This window comes from Onychostoma macrolepis, chromosome 04, assembly GCF_012432095.1.
Source record: "Onychostoma macrolepis isolate SWU-2019 chromosome 04, ASM1243209v1, whole genome shotgun sequence".
Lineage (NCBI taxonomy): Eukaryota > Metazoa > Chordata > Actinopteri > Cypriniformes > Cyprinidae > Onychostoma > Onychostoma macrolepis.
In genome coordinates this window covers 32,174,857-32,198,748 of record NC_081158.1, presented here as the reverse complement: position 1 = coordinate 32,198,748, position 23,892 = coordinate 32,174,857, and the positions used below count along the sequence as shown (strand labels likewise).

General features: G+C 36.6%; 1 protein-coding gene across 3 annotated transcripts; it reads left to right on the top strand.

Annotated features, from left to right (window-relative positions):
- Nucleotides 1-1,187: 1,187 nt before the first annotated feature.
- Nucleotides 1,188-23,639, top strand: waslb (WASP like actin nucleation promoting factor b). 3 transcript variants are annotated; one of them, XM_058772423.1, is made up of 12 exons: nt 1,189-1,679; nt 7,460-7,594; nt 9,350-9,436; nt 10,625-10,721; nt 11,235-11,258; nt 13,592-13,802; nt 14,205-14,247; nt 15,585-15,738; nt 19,624-19,791; nt 19,888-20,159; nt 21,794-21,902; nt 22,570-23,639. In XM_058772423.1, the coding sequence occupies exons 1-12, from the start codon at nt 1,572-1,574 to the stop codon at nt 22,629-22,631; spliced, it is 1,470 nt and encodes a 489-aa protein (XP_058628406.1). In that variant the 5' UTR covers nt 1,189-1,571; the 3' UTR covers nt 22,632-23,639. The 3 variants fall into 3 exon arrangements, with proteins under 3 accessions (XP_058628405.1, XP_058628406.1, XP_058628404.1); XM_058772421.1 differs by having other exon boundaries at nt 1,200-1,679; nt 19,624-20,159; XM_058772422.1 differs by lacking the exon at nt 11,235-11,258 and having other exon boundaries at nt 1,188-1,679; nt 19,624-20,159.
- The last annotated feature ends 253 nt before the right edge of the window (nt 23,640-23,892 follow it).

Here is a 23,892-nt window from a genome sequence, read left to right as displayed (position 1 = left end):
TTAGAAGCAGCTAAATTCTTCTGAAATTTTATTTATTTATTTTTTTTTTAATGAATATGTGTTTTCATTCCTTTCTTTTGGCATGTTCAGTTTTGTCTAATACTGACCCACTGACCCTCTCTGTCTCTCTGTCGCTCTCTCTCATCTAACTGGTTTTTCAGGTTTCTGTCTATTTACCTCACAGCTCAACCATGTTTGGGAGTGACTCACTTCAAGCCGGGACTGGAAATACTCATCATTAGTGTTGTCAGCAGCAAATATTTCACCACATCAACCCTTACACACAAACATTCACAATCCACATAGCTGAGGTGTTTCTGTAAATTATTGAATTCACTCATACAGCCTACTGACGTCAACATATTACCTAAACTGAAAGCACAGACTCATTGCACATTGCACATTACCATGTCCATTTGCATACGGCTTCATTATTGTTTTAAATGTTTAATATGGTACAAATCAGAAGAGACATCCACCTTTTGTTGTATTTTGACATACTTAAACAATGCACTGCTGATTACACCAATAAACAAGCCGACAGTGTTAAAGAGTCCAAGGGTCAAAATAAGTTCAAGTGCTATTTTTTAATTAGAAACAATTGTTATTTTGATTGTTCATTTTGTTGGCTTGGACTTCATGTGCAAACCGACCTTATAAGTCACATTCCTCCTCTGATTAAGCTTGGCTTTATTGTTATGGGTTAGGCTATTTCCTCTTCTTTTATTTTATTTTTTTCCTCCTTTTCTTTTGTACTGTTGTTGTTTGTATAGGAAGGCTTGCTTCAAAGCTGATTATTGTATTGCTAAAAATATTTGCAAAATTACTTACAATTAAAAAATCACCCACTTGACTCCACGTCACGACTCCGCCCACACTGCATTCCTTTGTGAAACTGTTTTGTTTTGTTTTTTTTAACATAGTCAGATATTCCTTGACTGCGATTTATAAGGCTACAGCTGTCTAATAACCCATTTTAAAAACATTTAAAAGACTCTTTTACGTAATAAGTAGAATAATCGCGACCTGTATCCTACTATAGCGAAGGCTTAGCTCATATAGTTATTTCTTAGCTCATGCTAACGTTGCCTGGTAACCTTCCTGGAGCGTCTAGTCACGTAACTCATTCAATATCCCGCGACTCTCTGATTCGCCAAATGACTAACGCTCGCTACCAAAGCCCGCACTGAGCCAATCAGCTACGGCTACTTATCGTACGCCACGGAGCGTCATTAATATTCATAAGCTACGCTCTCGCCGTAGTAGGGTTTGTAAATTCGCCGCGTCTTACTGTCATGCGCAACGGTGGCACTGCCATGTTGGATCGAAAGCTCGGTGGTGCACAGGAGTTCAGATGAAAGTTTCGAGTCTCAAGACGACATCGGATAAGCAAACGAGGATCGCGTTTTATTTCTAGGACATAAGACCTCTCTCAATCCACCCCCGGCCGAAACACACAGGTCTGATTATGAGAGCCTCCGGATCCGAGCTGCGGTGATCAGAGATCAATGAACACATATTTTCTGTTTAACACTTCCTGATCACAAGTTCACACCATCGGATTGTCAAAAATGAGTGGTCCGCCTTTAAACAGGAGGCCTGCGAGCAATGCTAGCTCCATTCTTCTCAACCAGCATGAAAACGAAGTGCTCTTCAACCATCTGGGCAGGAAATGCACCGTAAGTTCTCAAGCATTTGCTTGATTTCTTTGCCAGGTAGTGTTCAGTCATGCTGTGTGATGTTATCGACTCGATACAGTGTTACTAATGATTCCACTGGAATGTAACACTTGGATGATCCATTAACAGAATACAGACATACACTGGATCCAGCTGACAAATCATCAAAGTTTAACACGCGCATCAGTCTTGACAATGTTGTTGGTGTTTCTTTATCAAGAACGCGGTCAAAGTTTCAGGTGAGCTTGCGTGAGAGATGCGTTTTCACACTTCTCGAAGCAAATATGATGACCTCGTTCCTAAAATATAATGACAGCTATAGATTTTTACGTTCCAGACCAGATAAACGAGTCGCGCGCCTTTGCATCAATAGTTCATCTTATTTAATTAAAGATGATCATGGTGGTAGGTGAACTTGATTAGGAGTTTTCATCGTATTTACACATGCCTTTATGTTCCTCTCACAGCTTGATTTATTAACCTGCGTTTATGACATGAATCCCGTCACCTGACAGCACCTCATAAAACTCTTACTCCGGATTCACATAAAATAGCCCTGGTTTCCAATACGAGACACTGACCTTTACATTTCCAAGTCTATGCTATGTGTGCAGTGACCATAAACCAGGTTTTCATAACTAAGATTCATATGAGGAAACTGTTGTCATTGGTGTGTCTGGTTAAACAGTCAGGAATGGAACCAAATATTCAAGATTGGGAGGAGCAAATGGAAAAGACATTGAACATTGGCGGATAATATAGTACAATTTTATGCACATTTCTCTAATTTTACACAATAGTTACTGTAGAATATTAGTACGTAACTGACAGACAATCACAAAATAACTATACAGTCTGCAAAATAATCAGCTCTGTTGATTTGTGTGTTTATGGGTCAAAGATGAGACGTCCCAGTTTGGTGTCTTCATCAATAAAATTTACAAAAGTGATTTTATATACATAAAAGCATATTAAATGCAAGTAAAGTGATTGCTTACTTGCATAAAATAACTTTTGTGAAAATAAAATGTGTGAAATAATGTTCCGCTGTCATTCAGCTTAAGAAATTTGTGTAAAAATAAAACGAATAAATAAATGGGAAAAAATATAAAAATGGAACCTACAGATTCTGACAAGTATACTTATTAAATATATGAAAGTAAAATTGCAACATAATACATTTTATTATGTTTTAAATTAATAATAATAATAATGAAAATAAAATAAAAAAAACAGGACACACAATGTATATAAAAGTATGCTATATTAAACTTAATTTTTTTTGGGGTGCTTGAAAACCGCCTTTTATGTTTGACCTTTATTCATCATAAGTTGCACTTTATTATAGGTAATCGTTACCTTTTGATCTCAAGTTTTTTTCAGTGCACTACGGACACGTTCCCTTATTGTTTTGTTTGGTCATCAGTGTAATCAGATTTCCCTCGGGCTGTTGTTGCGTAACACGCTGATACCCAAATTAGACTGGGGTTTTATGTGGGTAATGTTCAGTCCAGGTGTAGTCCAACGTCTCGTGCTGCTTTCGCTCACCTGTTCGTTTGGCTTTCTGTTTCCTCATTCCACCGCATTACCTGTTCTGTTCCTACATGAATGTTGTGTTCTTCAGGTAGCTTCCCTTTTCACATGAGGGCACGCGGGTTTCCAAAGAGCCTCGTTTCTCTGTGCGGAACAGGAACTGGGTTTGAGTCGCTGGACTTATCGCTCAAAATTCATTGTTTCTCTTGCATGACACGAGTCCTTGAATGCCTCACATTCCTGGCACCATTGGATGATGACGCTGCTTATCGTATGTTTGCATCCCAATGCATCCCAAAGGCTTAGTCACCTTTTGACATTTATTTTGTACGTCTTTTTATATTCAAACGGCATGTTGTGGCATGATTGAAGTGGGTGTGTTGTCCACTTCTCTGAGGATTCAGTTTAACTGCTCTGAATCACAGAACCATGAGTTTGTGACTTCGAACTTGTCCTTTTCTTGTTAGTATCCTGCCAGCGGGTTTGCTAGTTAGGGAGCTTTTGGAGTTCACACACTGACTGGAAACGCAGCGTTAGTTTTAAACGGGATCGCTCGGTCAGCCCACTGTGAGGATGTGGTCCGGTGGGCCTCTGTAATTTTTCTGCTGTTGCTGGCAGTATGTGGTTCAGAATGTGGGGGGTTGGAGAACCAGTCCATCCTCTCAGGTAGTTCCTGCTGGCCGAGTTTCTGTCATTTGTGGTTGTTTGAACTGTGAGGAAAGCTACAAATCTCCAGAAAGCCCTGATAATAGCAAGGTCATAGATTTTTCAGCTTTGACCCTTAATATTATCCTTGCCGTGGTCAGCTGTGTGAGTTTTCAGATGTCCAGTGCTGATACATAAGAGTGAGTGGCTGATGGATAAATTTGTAGAATTGTACAATTCTCCCCATGAAGTTGAGTTATAGTGCTAGTTACAAAGCAATCATTTGTTTTTTGCTGTTTACTTCATTTTTTTTAGCACTTATTTATTTATTTATTTGGCTTAATGTTGAGTTTGAGTAATTTTAGATCAGGGTATCTCTCTCCAACTTTGCTTCCTGTCAGCTCTGATCTGTCCTGTCATAATAAAAAATTTAGATCAGGGTTTTTTTGATGCAAAATTAATTAAACTCTTCCTAAAGTATAATGACAGCCACACTGAAAAAAATAATACTACATTTTTTTTATTTATTTTTTTAAGGTAAAAGCGGTTGCAATCAATTTATTTTAGCTACATTTAAATAAACAAATTTAGTTGACTGACTCTCAGCAAAATTTGTTTATTTAAATGTAGCTAAAGTAAATTGATTGCGACAACTTACCTTAAAAAAAATTTGTTTAGACTGAATTTATCTGTTTAGTCAGTTACAATTTATTATTTATTAATTATTGTAGTAATAATCAAAGGTTTTTTTGCATTTCAGAGTTAACGTAAAGCAATACAAATTTATATGTGGGATTTATGTAGTGATGTATGGAGTTGATGTAGTATTTATGTAGTTATCATTTTATTTTAAAATGTTATTTAAAATTAAAATCTTATTTCTTAATAATTTTTCATTTATTTGATATTATTTTCAATTTGATGTGTGTTTGAAACTCTTCTGCTTACCAAGGTTGCATTTATTTGATCAAAAATACTATTAAAAACAGTAATATTATGAAAAAGCATTACAAATTAAATGAGCTTTTTTCTGTTTTAATATATTCTAAAATGAAATTTATTCCTGTGACGCAAAGCTGAATTTTCAGCATCATTACTTCATCATTTCCTTCAGAAACCATTTGCTGCTCAAGATACATTCCTTTTTATTATTTTTAATGTTCCTTAATATTTGTGTGGAAACTGATACATTTTTTTTTTTCAAGATTCTTTAATGAAAAGAAAGTTCAAAAGAACAGCATTTATTGGAAATAGAAATATTTTGTAACATTTTAAATGTCTTCAATGTCACTTTTGATCAATTTAACACCTCCTTGCTGAATAAAAGTAGTTTAAAAATAGCAGCATTGGCAGCAAACAATGCCTCTTTTATTTGATGTCATCAGAGTGCATGCATGAGTACATGTACATTACGTCACCAGATTTCGTCCAGGGGGTGAATTTCCGCTAGCTGCAGTTACTAATAATGAGCGATAAGCTGCAAGATAACGTTGCACGCACTTGGGTTCTGATGGATGCGCCTGACTTTGAGTAATTACTGAAATGAGCTGATAATAGACAGCAGCTTCATTCAGCCAATGAGAGCGCAGAAGCCCCTCTCGCTGTGTGTGTGATCCTGCTCCTCTGGCTATTATCCTGTTGTTAATGGAAGCTTTGAGTGTGTCTGTAACGGCTTCAGCGGGTTGTTCAGATGTGTGGCGTGGCTGCATTCCTGACCGGGATCCTGGCAGGCCATCTGGCTTTGCTGGTCCACTCTCTGCTTATGTAAATCATCTGGCCCGTCCTGAGAATGGATGCTGATCGTTAATTCCCGAAAGTGGCTGTTTGGCCAGGATGTCTCATCTTCATGCATATTGCAGCTATTCACTTAAAAGTGCTGCTCGGAAGTTTGCGATTACATCACATGTCACAAACGCAGTTTTTAGGAGTAGCTTGACGGTCCTTTGTGGCTTTTCGCTGAATATTGACTGGCTCTTTTGTTCTGATTCCTCACAGATGGTTCATCTCAGGTCAGATGGTTCATCTCAGGTCAGATGGTTGATTTGTAAACTCAGCCGTTTAATTAGATGCATGCGTTGTTTCAAACTCGGGTGTATCCTTGAAGGCGATATATTGTGGAAAGTAGGATTTTGACTGTCTGTCCAGTCCTTTTATTAAAACTAAACTGCAAAAACGAAAAAAAAAAAAATTAAAAGATCAATGCGACTTTTCTCACAATTTTGATTTTGTTTTTCATAATTCTAAGTTTTTGTTTCACAGTTCTCACGATTCTGAGAAGAATTGTGAGAGAAAGCAATTACCTTTATTTTATTATATTTTTTTTATTCCATAAAAAAACTAAATGTAACCCTTTCTCACAATTTTTCGCACATTTCTGACTTTATATCTCCCAATTGTGACTTTTCTCAGAATTGTGAGACTCAAAATTGCAAAATAAATGAGCAATTCTGAAGTCAGAATAGTGAAAGTCGCAGCTACTTTTAAAGTTTTTTACTCATTTATTCCATAAACAAAAATGAAAAAAGGTAGTTACGACTTTCTCTTTTTTTTCCCTTATAAATGTAAGTTGTTATATTGGAATTGTGAAAGGTAAACTCACAATTCTGAGAAGAAAAGCTTGAAATGTGACAGTCGCAATTATCTTCTAGAAATATTCCTTTCTTTCATAAAAAAAAAAAAAAAAAACATTTCTTGCAATGCTGAGGAAAAAAAGTGAAAATGTTTGCGAGATATAAACAATTAGAACAATATAAAAAGTCGCCATTACCTTTTTGTTTTATATCCTATTTTATTCCTTTTATTACATTAAAAAATTAAAAATTGCAACTTTTTATTTAACAACTCTGACTTATTTCTTGCAATTCTGAGTCTATATATAATATAATTTATTTTGTTTCAGAAATAACCTGCATGTCATTCAGAAATTGTAAAGTTTTTGATGTCACAATCAAGAACTCATTAACATATAAAATATCTTGTAGACTTTTTAGGTTGTTTTTGTTAAATAGACATGCTGGATTTAATTCTCTCATTCTGTGTAATGCAAAAATGATCTATGATTATAGGCTTTGCTTTTCGCCAAGAGGTTCGACTGTGGTCTTAATGTGCATAATGCGGCGTGTTCCTCTTGATTAGTCTGAGAGAGCGTCTCATTCACTGGCGTTGTGACCGGCAGCTTCGTGAGGGGACTGTCAAAGGTCCTGGGCCGCTTTCAATGAGCGCTGTCGTCCTCGCTCACATCCGTCATGAGGTGTTTGCTCTGTGAATGACACTGCGCTATCTATGATAATGTCCTCTACAGAGTGACCGCCGTATGTCCAGAGCTGTTAAACACTACAGTTTATGGCATTCTTATGGCATTAAAGCTTTCTTTAAAATTGACCACTTTATGGCACATGCACTAATAAACCAAAAATTACCAGTGTTTATTTTTGGAAGTGCATCATGACTTTTTAAATGTTATTTTATTGAAAATCTTCCTGAAAATCATACCTGGTTGTCTGTTTTCACAGTAAGTTAACGTGACCTACATAAGCAGGTGCAGAATGGAGTTTCATTTACAGATTTGTTTTAATTCTGCCGTTTCTTTTCTGTGTCTGCAGAGTTTGTCTTCAGCAGTGGTGCAGGTCTATGGAGCCGACAGAAACTCGTGCTGGGTGAAGAAGTGCTGTGGGGTGGCCTGTCTGGTGAAAGATAACCCTCAGAGATCTTACTTTATCAGGGTGTTTGATATGAAAGTAAGTCAATAGACGCTCCATGTGGGTCAGATGCTTTTTTGATACATCTGTGCACTTTTCATTGAGCTTGGTTGTTTTCATTTGGAGCCAAACATATTGTTTAGCACAATAACACAAACTTCTCTTAAAAATATATCCGTTATATTCATGTATATTTTATTTATATTCAAAAATATTTTGTTAAAAATATATAAATAAAATATATCCTTTAATATTAAAATGTTTATTATTGATTTATTTATATTCCAATGTATTTTATTTATTATCTTATTTTATGAATAAATTTAATATAAGTAAAATATATACTTTAATTAATTTATATGTTATTCATATTTGTTCATAAAATTAATAAATAATATAAATAAACTATATTTGGTTGTAGGTAAAATAATTAATTTTATTTATTTTATAAATAACTTATATATATATATATATATATATATATATATAGGGCTGTAATCAACCAAAGAAAATCTTGGTCGACTGAAGTCCTGAAACTTTCGACGAAAAACGACGTTACATTAATTAGATGCGCACTGTGCTCAGTACTTGGTAGCCTTGTTGTCTGCCTAAATTAATTATAAATAAACATAAAAACTAATAGGCTATTTGCAGTATATTAAATCGTTTTTGACCTAATTATTTTGCACTGAAATGAGTCTGACACACGAGTCTGTCGTCTCTGACAGCGGTGCATCACGTGCACCTGCGCAATATCATAGCCTGTGATTTCTGAAAACAGTACTATGTTGTCAACTAGTGATATCACAAGAACTTTTGAGGAATGTGCAACATAATTTAGAAAATTATTTTTGTCATATGTTATAAGTATAACTGTCAGACACTATCATTTCAGCCGCTCTGCGCAGCTCGCACAGATCGAGGCTGAACATAAGAGCTCAGCTTCGCGGCTGAGACACGAATAGACTTAAAGCTTTTACTCTTAATAAACACAAAAGGCGCGTCCACTTTAATAAAAAAAGAATATTTATTAAACAAACAAGAGCAGAAACCAAATAAAGTGCATAACTGAAAAATAAAGCATCTTAGGCTCAAAACTAACACAAACAGTGGGCACAGCGCAATTGCGCATTCCAAATAAAAAATACAAAAAATAAAAAAAAGTGCCCAAATCCAATAAATAATACTAGAAATAAATTTGCAGTTTGCACAATAATAAAAGGGAACCATAAAAGTAAAGTAGGCTACTACAACATGTTAATCATCCAAATTTTAAACGAAACCAAATAAAGTGAATACAACAACAAGGTAGCTGCACTCAGAACAAATACAAAAATGAATAAATCAAATGCCCAAATCCACAAGTATTTAAAATTAATAAATGTGCAAAATTATATTATGTTATTAATGTCCAAAACGAAATAAAGTGCCAAACTGATGAAATGAGCGCGGCAAAAAATCGACCAATCAGAATTTTGGTCGAACCAGACCGTATCGACCAATTAATCGACTAATCGTCTGGGACGTTACAGCCCTAAAAAGTGTGTGTGTGTGTGTGTATATATACACACTTACTTTTTCTTTTTTTATGAATAAATTAAATAATATATAAATTAAATATATTCTTTAATATTAAAACTTATGATTTATTTTTATACTATTTTATTAATTCTATGAGTAAATTAAATACTATATAAAAACAATCTATATTCATATAAATAAAATAACATTTCACACAAGGAAGTCATGTTTTTCTTGGTGTTAAGTAAACAGTTTCTTTTTCTGCTTTGACAGGACGGAAGACAATTGTTTGATCAAGAGCTCTACAACAACTTTTCAATAAACTGCTCCAGGCCATACTTTATCACATTTGCTGGAGATGTAAGTACTCAGATCTTGTGCCTACATGCCCTTTGTGTTTTTCAAGCAATCGTGCTGTATGCTTGTACTTCCCCTCAGCAGACCGTAAGGCAGGGCTATTCAATTAACTTCATTTGAGGGCCGGATTATCGAATTGAACATTTGAAGGGGGCCAAGGATATGGGGGGCTGTCCCGATCTTTTTTTGGGGGGCCTATAAAATTGGATATTAAATTTAAATGCATAGTCAGCTGCAAAATTAACTAATGTGACATCCAATTTTCTCCCAACTCTTTACGGTCATTTAGGATTTTATAACTGATTTAGACTGTTTATGAGGTAACTCGTCAAATCCACGTATTTTTACATCATTGTGTGTGGTTTTGTGCGCTTGTCTTAGCGGCTCAGTTTATGAGTACAGCCAAACGTGCAGATTTTCAAACTATACTTCCTGCTTTGATAAAAATCTTCGTCCAGTGTCGGCGCTATTTCTCCCCAGACGTTATGACCGATAACACTGCCTTTAAATTTGTTTAAACTAACATTATAATTGTGGATATCTCATAACTCCCTCACATAAGCGCTTGTCAACGCTGCCATCTCGCCATCTACGGTATCCGGTAGATTGTTGTTATTACGTCTTTCTTTTTGGCTGGCCCGGGCCAGTGTTGCCACCTTGTGGACAAACTAATTAGTGCAAGAACAATTCAAGGCGAATGTGCAACCTGCGTACTCTTCCTCGGGCCGGATGAAGATGATTGGCGGGCCGGATTGGGCCCGCGGGCCGCCAATTGAATAGCCCTGCCGTAAGGTATGTGCCATCATGGACACAGACTGATAAAGCCGGAGTTAAAATCAACGTAAACATGAAACTGAATCCATTTGCTTTGGTCTTATAATGCATGCTTCATCCATGCACTTTATCCTCAAAAAAGTTTGTCTTTATGATACTTCATTAAAATGTAAATGTAAACTTTTTTTTTTTTTCATGTAATATTGTTTTACTCTAATATGTGCTACATTTAAAAAAAAAAAAAGGGAAAAAAATGAGTTGCAAATGCCATTTTGTGTGTATTTTTTAAGATTTAAATTTATAAGTGCAAGGTTTTTACCTGTTTGAAGAACTCTTCTGAATCATCTATGTTTTGATTTATGGTTATTGTCTGTCTGGAGCGTATATAAAGCATCTTTAATGTGTGTTTATCCTCAGACATGCCAGATTGGTCTCAATTTTGCCAATGAGGAGGAAGCCAGGCGATTCAAGACTGCAGCCAATGAAGTTGTGAATAAAAAAGGGAGGAAAACCGGTAAATACAGCAAATCAGCCTGTTTCTGTCCTTCACTTCACGACAGAGCTGTGTCTTTATGTATTCTGCTGGAAAAACATCATCTGGTTTTCTTCTGACATGATTCAGTCATTCCCTCTTTATCTACCTCTGTCACTCTTTCTTTAACATCCCAATCTTCCAGTATTTTCTTCCTAACTAAGGCTCCTCAAACAGTTTCTTCGGTCTGTTTGTGCCACGTCTTACTCTTTGATGTCTCTGGGTCTGATTGTGTAGGTCTGCTTCTGATTAGCTCTGCTCTTTAACCACTTCCTCTCTTTGTGTCGACTGACTCAGCAACTTTTCCCGGGACAAGGAGAGGATTGTACATTTGAGTCTTTTCCCGTACATTTCCGACTAATAATAAACAAACAACCCCCGATCTTTCCTACACCACTAGATCTCACCTTCTTACTCTTTCACTGATAAACCTCACAATTTATATTGTGCTGTGGTGAATTTAGTAGTAATGGTTATCTTAATTTTGTCTTGCAGAAAAAAGACGTGATCCACCTAATGGTAGGTTGTTTACTAATGGAATTATATAAACATTAATTTTGTCTAAACTTCAACAAACTTTAAGTTAATCGGTTAAAATGTATTTATGTCCGTACATGATTTGATATGTGTTTCTTAATACAGAACAAATGTTCAATAATCAGGTCGCAAAGAAATGTCCGGGTTACATTGTTAGATTTCACAAAAAAAAAAAAAAATTATATAAACACAAACACACACACACACACACACAAAATTCTTTACAATGAGGTTCATTAGTTCACATTAGTTAACTACATTAGTTAACATGACCTAAGAATGAACAATACTTCTACAGCATTTATTAATCTTAGTTAATGTTCATTTCAGCATTTACTAATACATTATTAAAATCACGAGTTGTGCTTGTTAACATTAATGTATTAACTTATATGAACAAACAATGAACAACTCTATTTTTATTAAAGATTAATAAATAGTGTAATAAATGTTGTTCATTGTTTGTTCATATTAGTTAATACATTAACTAATGTTAACAAATGACACCTTATTGTAAAGTGTTACCAAAATTATTTTTATTAATTTTTTTTATTACTCTTTTATTACTTTTATTACTCTGCTATTAGTTAAAAAACTTGATCTTCACAGTGGTAATGGTCTTTTTACCATAAGTCCCCCAGGGGCCGTCAACTATCCTAACCATAACTCCCACCCAACAAACATATGCTAACAGTACATTTTTACCACCCCAGAGGTAGAAATCCAGCTATACTGGAAAATCTGGCACCCGTGTCACTTCCATCCTATAGACGAGCAATGCTGAAGCTCTGAAGTAACATGAGGTTTCACCGTATCATCCAGATAAAGGCAGACTATTTTTGGTGTGTGAAGGTGCTGTTAACACCCAAAAGTGGATCATCGAGCGACTGTGTAGGTGATTCATGTATACGTGACCTCGTGACCTGACATCCATTTGATGTCTGTGGATGAGCAACACAACAAATATTAGACATGTAGTTAATCTGTTTGAGAGAATGTTCTCTGCTGGTTATATGAATTTACTAGTTTGTCAGCATTTTTCCTTCTCATAATTTTGTGCCGCTTGGAGTCGCCTAGTACTGACATCAATCTCAGGTGATTAGCGCCCCCTGTCTGTGTGGAGGGTTTCTCATTGGTGTTGAACTATAGCGTGTCCTTATCACACCGTGCTTAGAAGAACCCAGGAGATTTGCAGCAGCTTATTGCTGGCTTTAACGGTTATGTAAAATCCAGCGGTGGTGTATAATTTGCTGGGATTAAAAAGAGGCGGGACTTTACGGCTGGCTGCAGCCTTCAAATGCTGGCAGAGAAAAGCAAGAGCAGCCTGACCAGTCCTGCACCGTAGACATTCACATGTGTTCAGAGATGATGTTCTGCACCACCTTTTTGTCCGCGCCGACTGATGAGATACTAGATGGGGCTTCGGATTTGGGAGGTTGCCTGGCTCCCCTGCAGTGCCTGGTACTCCCGCAGGACGAGCTGTACGGTTCGTTCTCAGACCCCGCAGCTAACTTGCGGCACAGCGAGCGCACCTGTGTGGTGATGGGTAAAATCCTCCTGAACGTGGGTTTAGGGGGTGGAGACATTAGCAGACGCTGTAGCCCGTCGTTTTTACTCTCGCCCGCTTACAGTGTCGAGCGCGAGGACACAGGTAGGTTGTGACCTGAGATGTTTCGTGAAGTTTCTCTGAAGACTTCTTTTTGGTTGGATGAGGTGCTTTATTGGCTGGTTTAGTCTTAAAGCAGTCTCTTGTGTTCAGTGCATTTAAGAAAAGTGAGTGCTTGATTATAGTAGCCAGTTTTTGCCATGGAATAAAAACAATTTTAAAAAATGTGATTGCAAAATTTTCAGCTCATAATTTGAGATATAAACTCAGAATTCTGACGTGTTTTTCACAATTCTGATTTTATTTAAAATTTTTAGTTTGTCTTGTAATGACTTTTTTTCTCAATTACGAGTTTACGTCTCACAATTCTGACTTTTTTCTGCAAATTCTGAGTTTACATCTCGCAATTTTGACCTTTTTGTTTCCGCCATGCTATAAAAATGTTTTTCTTGCAAATGAGTTGATATCTCAATTCACTTTTCTTCTCAGAATTGCAAGAATTATGAAATATAAAATCAGAATTCAGAGAAAAAAAATCATAATTGCAAGATATAAACACAATTATGAGAATAAAAGTCAGAATCGTGAGAAAGTCAGAATTGTGATATTAAAAAGTCGTAATTTACCTTTTTTTTTTTTTCATACGTGTCAGAAACAAGCTTCCAAATGTTTATCACATTAATTAATGCATAATTTAAAAATGTTTCAGGACCATCAGGACCTTCAGTACCAACACTTCCAATGGCAACGGTGGATATAAAGAACCCCGAAATCAACAATCAGCGTTATCAAAATAACTCTCAAATGAACAACATCAACCTCCACAGCAACTTCAACAGAAAAGACAAAGACAAAGGCAAAGGCAAGAACAAGAAGAAGAAAATATCCAAAGCTGAAATCGGCACCCCAAGCAATTTCCGGTGAGTTCACTTTTGTTCAGACCAACTTGGTTTCACATTTGCCTTTCTAGCATTGTTGGCTTTGACCAGGTACTGCATACACTTCCGTGTGCACTAAACACTAAAGCTGCTTTATCAAATCAGAGTTCCTGTTTGATTTCTGGACGATCGCTTAGTACGTTGTAATGGAAAGTGTAATCGGATGGACACTTGTTTTTAATCTCCTGTAATGTATCCCAGACGTGGATAATCTGGCCATTGTATTCCAGGAGTCATGTTAAAGTCAGATGAGACGTCCTTAAAAAATGAACAGGTTTATTGATGTACTTGAATCTCCGTATTATCTTTATTTGCTTAATGCATTTACAGTTTCTGAGCTGTTTGTTCATGTTCCTTTAATAAAATGTCTTTTTGTTTTTCCAGGCACGTTGGGCATGTCGGCTGGGATCCCAACACAGGCTTTGATGTGAGTTTATTTTTTTTTTTTTTTTTGCCACTACGTGTTTACATTTAATGCATGTCCTCTTAAAGCACATTTATTTACATGTTTTCATCATTTTCTGGGTCAGAGGTCACGTAAGGATATGAGTCACAATTGCAAGTCATCTCTTACACAATGTAATTGGAGGGGCTGTATCTTTATAATCCAAAACAATCATTCTCCCAAAAATCAAGGATCATATTTCAGGCGTTGCGCTGAGAGTGTGTATTAGATCTGTGTGGCTCCAGTTTTTAATTTGAACTCCCCTGAATGAGAGATTACATAAAGGGGATTTATTGGAGGTTACCGTGTGATTGCGCTGGTGGACTGTCTGCAGGAGCAATTTCTCATTATCAGAGGAAAGAATTATTAAGCCCTATGCGACACATTCATCTGTTTCTGCCGTTTAAGAATATACTGAAATATTGTGGCCCCCAAAAGTCTTAAGATATCTTTAAATGTTATGTTTAAAAGATGTCTGAATCTCACTGTGTTGCATAATAAATGAGCAAACTGAGAGACATTTATTTATCATAAGAAAGTTTTGTTTCATGCAAAACATTTCACAAGAAGAAATTTATTAGGTTTTCAGTGATTAAAAAAAATAAATAAATAGATATACTGTTCAAAATGAAGACAAAGTATTTGATTATTTCTTGTTACTCTAATACACTATTGTTCAAAAGGGTTACACTTTATATTAGGTGGCCTTAACTACTATGTACTTACATCAAAATATAAGTACAATGTACTTATTGTGGTCATATTGTATTGCAAAACACTTTTGCTGCTATTGAGGTGAGATATGGGTAAGGTTAGGGACAGGTTTGGTGGTTTGGGTAGGTTTAAAGGTGGGTTAAGGTGTAAGGGATGGGTCAACAGTGTAATTATAAATGTAATTACAGAAATTAATTACAGATGTAAATACATATAGGTATTTTTAAAAATATAAGTACAATGTAAAAACATTTGCTGCCTAAGAAACATTTTATAAAGTTTTTTTTATTTTTTTGTAAACCTTTAGAAAGTTCAAAAGAACAGCATTAATTTGAAATATTATTTTTTGTAATAATATAAATGTCTTCACTGTCACTTTTGATCAATTTAATGCATCCTTGCTGAATAGAAGTATTCAATTATTTTGAAAAATTTTACTGACCCCAAACTTTTCTATGTCCATAGTTAATATAGTGATCTACAAAAGCGTGACTTACAAAAGGGGAATACTGCGCCACAAGAAGCAGAAGTTAATTCTAATTTTAATTTGATTTGTATTCAGATGATTTTCTCTCGTTTGTTGACTTGTGTGTGTCTTTTCTCAGGTGAATAATCTGGACCCAGACCTAAAGCACCTGTTTGACATGTGTGGCATCTCTGAGGCCCAGCTCAAAGACAAAGAGACGTCTAAAGACATCTACGAATTCATTGAGAAGATAGGAGGAGTAGAGGCTGTCAAAAATGAACTACGACGACAAGGTGAGTCCAGGAGTTTGAAAAATCTGATATTAGAATGAATCTAAGCAAACCTTATTTTATGTTGTACTATAATAAAGTAATGTTTAAATAATTTGTCCTTCAGGACCTTCGAGGTTTTGTGGTAGGTTACTTCCCCCTTTTGCATGAGTCTGCAGTGATAAAAAGAATAGTCAATCAGTTTTGTGCCTCGAAAACAGGCACTGCAGTGGCCCAATCAAAAGGCTTGCATCTGAACTGCAGTTACTAAAAGACGGCTGAAGGCCGAAGTTGTGTGTGTGTGTGTGTGTGTGTCTTTTATAGAAGGTACTTGTAGTGCTTCAAGTCAGAACCAGAGTTGGAGGCAAGCCCTTAAAACGCACCAAAACTATTAAGCCACTGTAATATAATCTTGATGCCTCAACCACAAGATCAACACTCCAGCTCTGATCAGATGTTTGAAGAACATCTTTTCTGTCTTACTCACTGCTCACATCTGCGATTTTCCCCAGTTTAACGTATTCTTCAGAGTCAGCATTTGTCTTAGCTCTGGTTTGCTGGAATAAGTTCAGCTGTGAGCATCAGCTAGAAGGAAGCTTCTACAGCTGCTTTCTCTGTCCTGTGATGAATTCAAGAACCCTGGAGTGAAAGTTGGTTTTGACTTTGACGTGATCGCCTGCATTAGCGAGTTGTTGGACAAGGATATCGGATGTTAATAATTTAACACATTGTTTGGGTGGGTAGTATGACCAAAATATAATATCACTGTAATGCATTGTACTGGACATATAGAAGTAAACAGAAAAAAAGTTTTTTTCTTAAGAAATTAACATTTTTGTGCAAGAATGCGTTAAATTGATCAAATAATGTTTTTTTCTGTTCAATAGCCATGTATTAATTTTTGTAAGGTGATTTATTTTGTAATCTAATATTTATTTGGAGCTAAAGGACCTAAACCATATAATAAAATTATTCATTAATTATACATTTCTCACATTCTTTAACATTTTAATTTAAAAACCTTCAAAATAGTGAAACTTAAATCGGATCTGGTTCTGATTCTGAATTCTGGGATTCTAAATTGCTGTTGCATAGCAGCTGTGAACAACATAAACATCAGCTCTTAACAGCAGAATGCATGTCTTAAAGCAACACTATGATATATACGATAAATAATGTCTCTAAAATTATTTCAGCGGTAGAACAACTCTTAACCAGACGAATTCTACTGCCGCTGCTACCTGAGCAGCCTCCTATCGGCTAAAACCACACTCTGTAAGTTTGGTGTTCGGATCGGTACACACAGCCCCGCCCATCCCCTGCCAGCGGAAGAGTGCAACCTGCTTTACAGCATACATCACATATTTTACTCGTAGCAAATAGCTAACTATACGACGAAACAATCTGATATGCAAGTCTTAAAACCAACGCCATGGCAGAGCCAGCAATGAAACCTAAGAGGGTTTTGTCGGAGGAAGCGAAGAAAAGAAAGAGAGAGTGTGATCGGACATGAGCCCGAACACAAATCAATATCGATCAATATTATTCAAATAAAGAGGCCCTGTTATTTTACAGGCTTATAAACTAACGACAATGTCCAATGTATAGGCTATTATGGACATTATGGCTACATGATTGCGCGGACAACCTTTTATGTTATACTATACACATTACACCCTTTGCAAACAATGCTACATATGAACTATGGTTTTCAATTTTGGAGTAACAATAAATAAAACTATGTAATGATATTTGTAGAACATAGTGTAATATGGGCTACTTTACCTGGTCGGTGGACATGATTTCCAAACGAGGTTTCTGCAATCACCTGTTCCAAAAGCTTACCATGAGCAAATCTTCCAAGGTGTTGCTTTAAAGGGGTCATATGATGTTGCTGAAAACAGGGTTCCTACGGGTCCTTGAAATCCTTGAAAGTTTGTGAATCTGATTAAAAATTTTCAAGGCCCTGGAAAGTTTTTGAAAATAAACAAACATAGATACAGGTCCTTGAAAATTCCATATTATTCCCTCCGGTCCGCTAATGTGTTATTTCGCCAACACTTTGTGGCCTATGCATACTAGTTTGCTTGATTTACGTTAGTTATGCACATTTATGCATTACGTTAAGTGTTTCCCATGTGAGGTACTTTGTGGTGTTCATTGCCGTAACGTTCACACACACACACAAAACTACTAAGATGGTACCTCAACGTTTCACAGACACACCGTGAAACATAGCAAAAATAGGCTGAAACTGCTGAAACGTGATGCCTGGAAAATGCAAGTTTCAAGATATTTGGCTCACCAAAGAAGATTACAAAGATCCAAAGGATGTAATGTTGTATTGCTTTGCTTGTTAAAATAATGAAAAGCCATGAGGCAAGCATATTCATATATTATTAAAACTTCTGGTTACATGAGCCTAAGCTCTTTTCAATAAAATCCATGCAAAAGTTAATATAAAATCATTTTAGAATACAGTTGTATAGTATGTACAAAATATTATTCAGTTTTATGCAAAACAGAAATACGACAAATAGAATATCAGATTTCTGTCATATGGCCAAAAATAAATGCAAAAAAAAAAAAAAAGCTTTTTTGCATAGTTGTGTTTGACACATGAAAACTGTAACAATGTATCTTACAAGGTGACGCGACGTAACCTTTGCTCTCACTTGAATTTGAGGGTATTGGACCTGGAAAGTCCTTGAAAGGTCCTTGAATTTGAAGTTAACCAAGGTGTGGGAACCCTGTGAAAATAACATTATTTGGTGTAATGCAATGTGTTTACACGTTTCGAGGTTAAAAAACACATTATTTTCTACATACTATACATTATTGTTGCTCCTCTATGCCCGCCTTTCTGGAAAGGTACGTTGTGATTGGCCGAATACCTCAAGCGTGTGACGGAAATGTAACGCCCCTTACCATGTTGTGATGCCATGTCCCGGCCTTTTTACAGTCTATCGTCCCGGCGCGACGAGACTAAAACAATAAAAACCCATTATAAACGAGGCATTTGTTGCATTCAGTGAGGACATAATTACTGATTATAATGACTCATACGGTCTTTTTACTTGTTGTGTCACGCCGTGTAAACCTAACACCATGTCTGCATTTGTGATCGGAGAAATGCCAAACAAGCGCTACTCTACACAGCTCAAAACTCGCGTTTGAATAGTCAGTAGCAAATTCTTTAAATATCGAAACGTACTTGCAGGCTGTGAGTCAGAAGCACCAGACTGTCTTTGCGACGTTGGAATTGCCCCACTTTATAGTGTTCACAGCCATTCATAGTGTTCACATTTTAGGCTACTCTCTCCCAGATTTAGGAAATTGTCCTCCGTAAAATGCGCTGCACACACTCGAATATTTGCGTTGTACTGTTCTGGAACAGTGTTGTAAATATAACTTAACCACTGATTTCTAGTTGTGTGCTTCATTTGGAAGGCCAAACGAAGTGCTTTCACAATAAAACACAGCGTCTCCACGACATGTCGGTGGCAGCAACAATACTACAGCTTGAATAAAGGTTACGCCGCCTTTCATTGCGTATACATTTGGGCGGTGTTATGCAAATCTTCCCACACCGTGACGTAGACATGTGGGGGCGTGTTTGAATGAGCCGTTTTAGGAAGGTGTGTCTTCCTAAAGAGTCTTAACTTTTATAAAGAATATATCTTTGGGTTTGAGACTTTAGTCTTTGCCAATTTAGGCATCTTATCTATGCACGAACAGCTTGTAACACTCCAAAGAGAAAGGAAAACTTGAAATCGTATCATATGACCCCTTTAATAGCAACTTTATCCTCCTCTCGATGTTTTAAAACATGTCCCGCTCTGGATTTTAACATTAATCTATTTTGAAGGTATGTTTACTGTAACGCAGCATTCTGTTGTCTTTCTGCAGCACCTCCACCTCCACCATCCAGAGGAGGACCACCACCTCCTCCACCTCCCCACAACTCCGGTCCTCCTCCACCTCCTCCCTCCAGAGGCCGAGGAGCGCCGCCGCCACCGCCGCCGTCAAGAGTGCCCACCTCTGCTCCTCCTCCTCCACCTCCTCCATCCCGACAAGGTATAGCTGCACCTCCACCTCCTCCCCCCAGCAGAGGGCCCGGGTCGGCTCCCCCGCCACCTCCTCCACCCCAACCTGCCTCCTTGTCTCCTCCAGCCCCTCCACCTCCTCCTCCTCCATCTTCAATGAGCGTGGCGGCACCACCGCCTCCTCCAGGACCCCCTCCTCCAGGACCCCCTCCTCCCGCACCTCCTCCACTACCGGAAGGGGATTCAGGGGAGCTGCTGGGGGGTAAATCTGCACTCCTGGACCAAATTCGAGAAGGGGCGCAGCTGAAGAAAGTGGACCAAAACAACAAGCCGCCTGTGTCCGGTGGCGGCCGTAACGCACTCTTAGACCAAATACGACAGGGCATTCAGCTTAAAAACGTGAGTAGAGTGCTTTTATGAGAAATGTCGGAAACAAATGTTTGCAAAATATTTGGGAGGGGGAAATCTTTGTAGTGCATAATCATCATTTATAGAATTATTTGTAGTGATGATCCAATCAAGATTTTTAGTCATTTATTCAGGGCCTGAATTTAATATTTGAAAATGAATTCCCCTCTTAGGTAACTTGTGAGAGAGGATTTTTTAATTCGAGGGGTGGAGGGCATTTTTTAGACCTTTTTCAAAAATATATTTTTCTCACCTAAACGTTTATCATGCACTGCATTTTCGTTTTGACAATCTTGCATTTGTTGCACGATAGCTTACACACAGCACAAGCCTGATTTCATGAGCTGTATGTGAGATAGGCCTTCTACACCAGGTTCACACATACTTCGTTTGCAGTGCGTATGCAGTCCATGTGCGGTACGTAAGAGGTGCAGAAGCACTGACTGCACTGTAAAAAATCCAACTTTCAAAAAGTTCTACTAACCAATGTAAAAAAAAAGTAGCCTGAACAAAGAATTTTTAGTAGAAGTCTGTTTAATTTTTTGTGTGAACTGAACAAAAATACTCTAAACATGTCGCTAGCAAAAGTTTTGTTTACCTTACTTAAATACAATTTTACATTGAACAATATTGCACAAGTTCCCAGCATGCATTGCAGCTTGAAAACATTTTATGTTATTTATTATTAAAATATTATCATTGTTTTAAATTTCACTGGCTTAATTTATGCTGCTGCTGTTGTGTGGATCAGAGTTCATATTTTTACTGATTTAAAATTTGTTGATTCTCACCATGGCTGAGAATCGTGTGCTGAGGTACTGTATATGTGCATCTCATTGCAACTTGTTTAATACATTTATCTATCAGCATTGCCTTTAGATTTAAGAGGCAAATATACCCATATTATGTTGAAGGCTTTGAAAATAAACAAATCCAAAAGAAAGAGGATATTAAAAAAGATTGGCATTGTTAAATGCTAAAAAATCTTTGGTTGCTGTAGACTGACTTTTATACATTAGATGAACAAGTTTTTAACTTGTCGGTTGCTACTTGAGTTAACTTAAGTTGATTGTGATGGGTATCTTTATTTTATTTTTAGTTAGGTCAACTTTTTTTTATTGTGTTTTTTTTAACAGTGTGTGCTTTCACATGGGAGTCTGCTCCTGATCCATGGCTATTTACTACAAACACATTTGACTACAAAGACAAATTTATCCATTATTCTGATTTCAAATCCAAACATTTACTTAAAATGCTTTTTCTGCATTGTAATTCTTTTTTACACAGTAAAGCAATACAATATTTCACAGATGTTTAAATGCAATAAATATAAGAAACACATTATTCAATGCTTTTTACTTTTGCATTTACTTCTAGATTACTTCTAGAAAAAAAAAAATTCTACTGACCCTAAGTTTTTGAAGACTAGTCTATTACAGTATTTCCATTACTTCTTCAATTTAATTTATTTTTGTGTAGTGATTTTAAGTACATCATCTCTCACTACTTCAGTTCCATACTAAAACTAAATCTTGATTCACTTTTTTTTTTTTGGCCCCAGGCCATCATGAGAACTGCGTTGCATGCAGGTGAATAAAACCATTCTGATCATGTGACATTTTCAGGTACCGGACTCTCCAGACTCGGCTCCGCCCACTCCTGCCCCTTCCTCTGGGATTGTGGGGGCACTGATGGAGGTCATGCAGAAGAGAAGCAGAGCGATCCACTCTTCAGGTGTGTGCTGACCTGAGCTTTATGACAATTACAGTCAAACTCATTTAGTATTGTGTTAGAGTTCTTTCTTGTTAAAGTGCCCCTATTATGGGTAATGAAAGGTTCATATTTTGGTTTTGGGAGTCCCCAACAACAGGTTGACATGCATGCAAGGTGAAAAAACACTTTCATTGTCTTATATGCATTTATTTTTACCGTACTTGCTCAACGACTCCCAAACGATTCGCTCAACGATTCATTTTTCCAAACCCCTCCTTTGCGTGACTTTAATCTGCGGTGATTGGTCCGCTTGGTTGATTTCATTTCCTTTTCCTAAAGCAGCATTTGTGAGCGCAGTGCTGCTTTGTGTACAGCCGTTACCGGGGTAAACAGCTATTTTTACCACTCCAAAAGGGCACCTAGTGGCAAAGAATTTTCCGGGTCTACACGCGCAACAATATGCTAATATTTCACGTTGATGTCAACATGAAATGGCTTGGGATTTAAAAATTTGCGTTTTAAAAATGATTCAGAGTGGACTCTTTCTTTTGAGAGACAATAACTTTATTCACGGTGCACTTTCAGATTTAAACTTTGCAGGATGTTTTCATTCACTTAGAGCTGTTACACACAAAAATCCATAATAGGGGCACTTTAAAAAAGTAACGTTCAATCTGTTGTTTTGTAGGTGAAGATGAGGATGATGATGACGTGGAAGACTTTGAGGATGAAGATGAGTGGGATGACTGATGACCAAGGCTGCCCAAAAGAATTAAGACACTACATTTGCTCGTCTTATCAAATTGTAATGTAAATGGATGACCAATTTGTTGTACATTTTTGTTGCCTTCATGCTTTTTTTTTTTTTTTTTTGTATTAATCTGTGCAATACCTCATTTAATCTGTAAAGGTTTGTCATGCATCTCCTGTAAAGGTTTTATTTCCCTCTCCTGGATTCTCGTGCAATTTTACATCAAGTTTTCTTGATTTGTAGAGTTGAATGTTTTGGGGTCTTTTGTTTAGTTTTTTCTTTGTCATTCTTTAAACGAACGTCGACTCTAAGGAACAAGATCAGCGAGTCTTTAATATTAATATGGTGACTCAAAGCAAGAACACTATTTTCATACTTTTCTCTTACCTTTTCTTATTCAGAACATAGTTTAGCGCTGTTATTTTCTTAACCATATTTAGCCCCATTGCTAATTTGTAAATTTGCTCAGAGTTTGAGTCGGTTTCTATTTTTGCACGAATCAAAAAGAAAAAAGTGGGGAAATGGCACATTGCAGCGGTTATGTTTACACATCGTGTGCTATAGCTACTATGTCTGGACTGTCCTTAACATTAGATGTGAGAAACACTACAGCTATTAGAAATAAACCTGTTTGCATATGCTAGTTTGCGTTTTACTGGCATTACTACAAATTTCACGGGCACTTTTTTTTGTTTGTTTGTTTTTTTTCTGTTGGTCAGATACGGTTCATGTCAAAATTTAATGTTCATGTGTGCCATTGAAAAATATCGTTCTCAATGTTTTACTAATAATGCACTGTGATGCTGTACTAATTCAAAAAGCCTGACGGTCCGCAGTGGGTGGGTTCATATACTTTCACTGTTTTCAACTGCAATTCAAATATATTTTCCAGTTTTCATCCTTCGTTCAAACAGGGTTGCTTTGCATTGAGACTTGAAACCTTTGAAATGAGGTTGAAAAATAATTATTAAAATTGTACACTCAAATAAATGTTAATATTTACAGAACCTTTATGTATTTGGTTGTTTTATTTGATTTAATTGGTGAAACCATACAATAAATGTGACTAAAACCTTGGAATTCCAAGCAAGTGATTCATAACATTTCCTTGAGTGAATAAATCAAAGTCGGGGTTTCAATCAAAGTCTTAACTAGTCCTATACCACAAATTAAGGCCTTAAAATGGTCTTAAAACAGAGCATAAAATCTTAATTTCCTTGGCATAAAATGTTGCATACACTGCCAAAAAAAAAAAAAAAA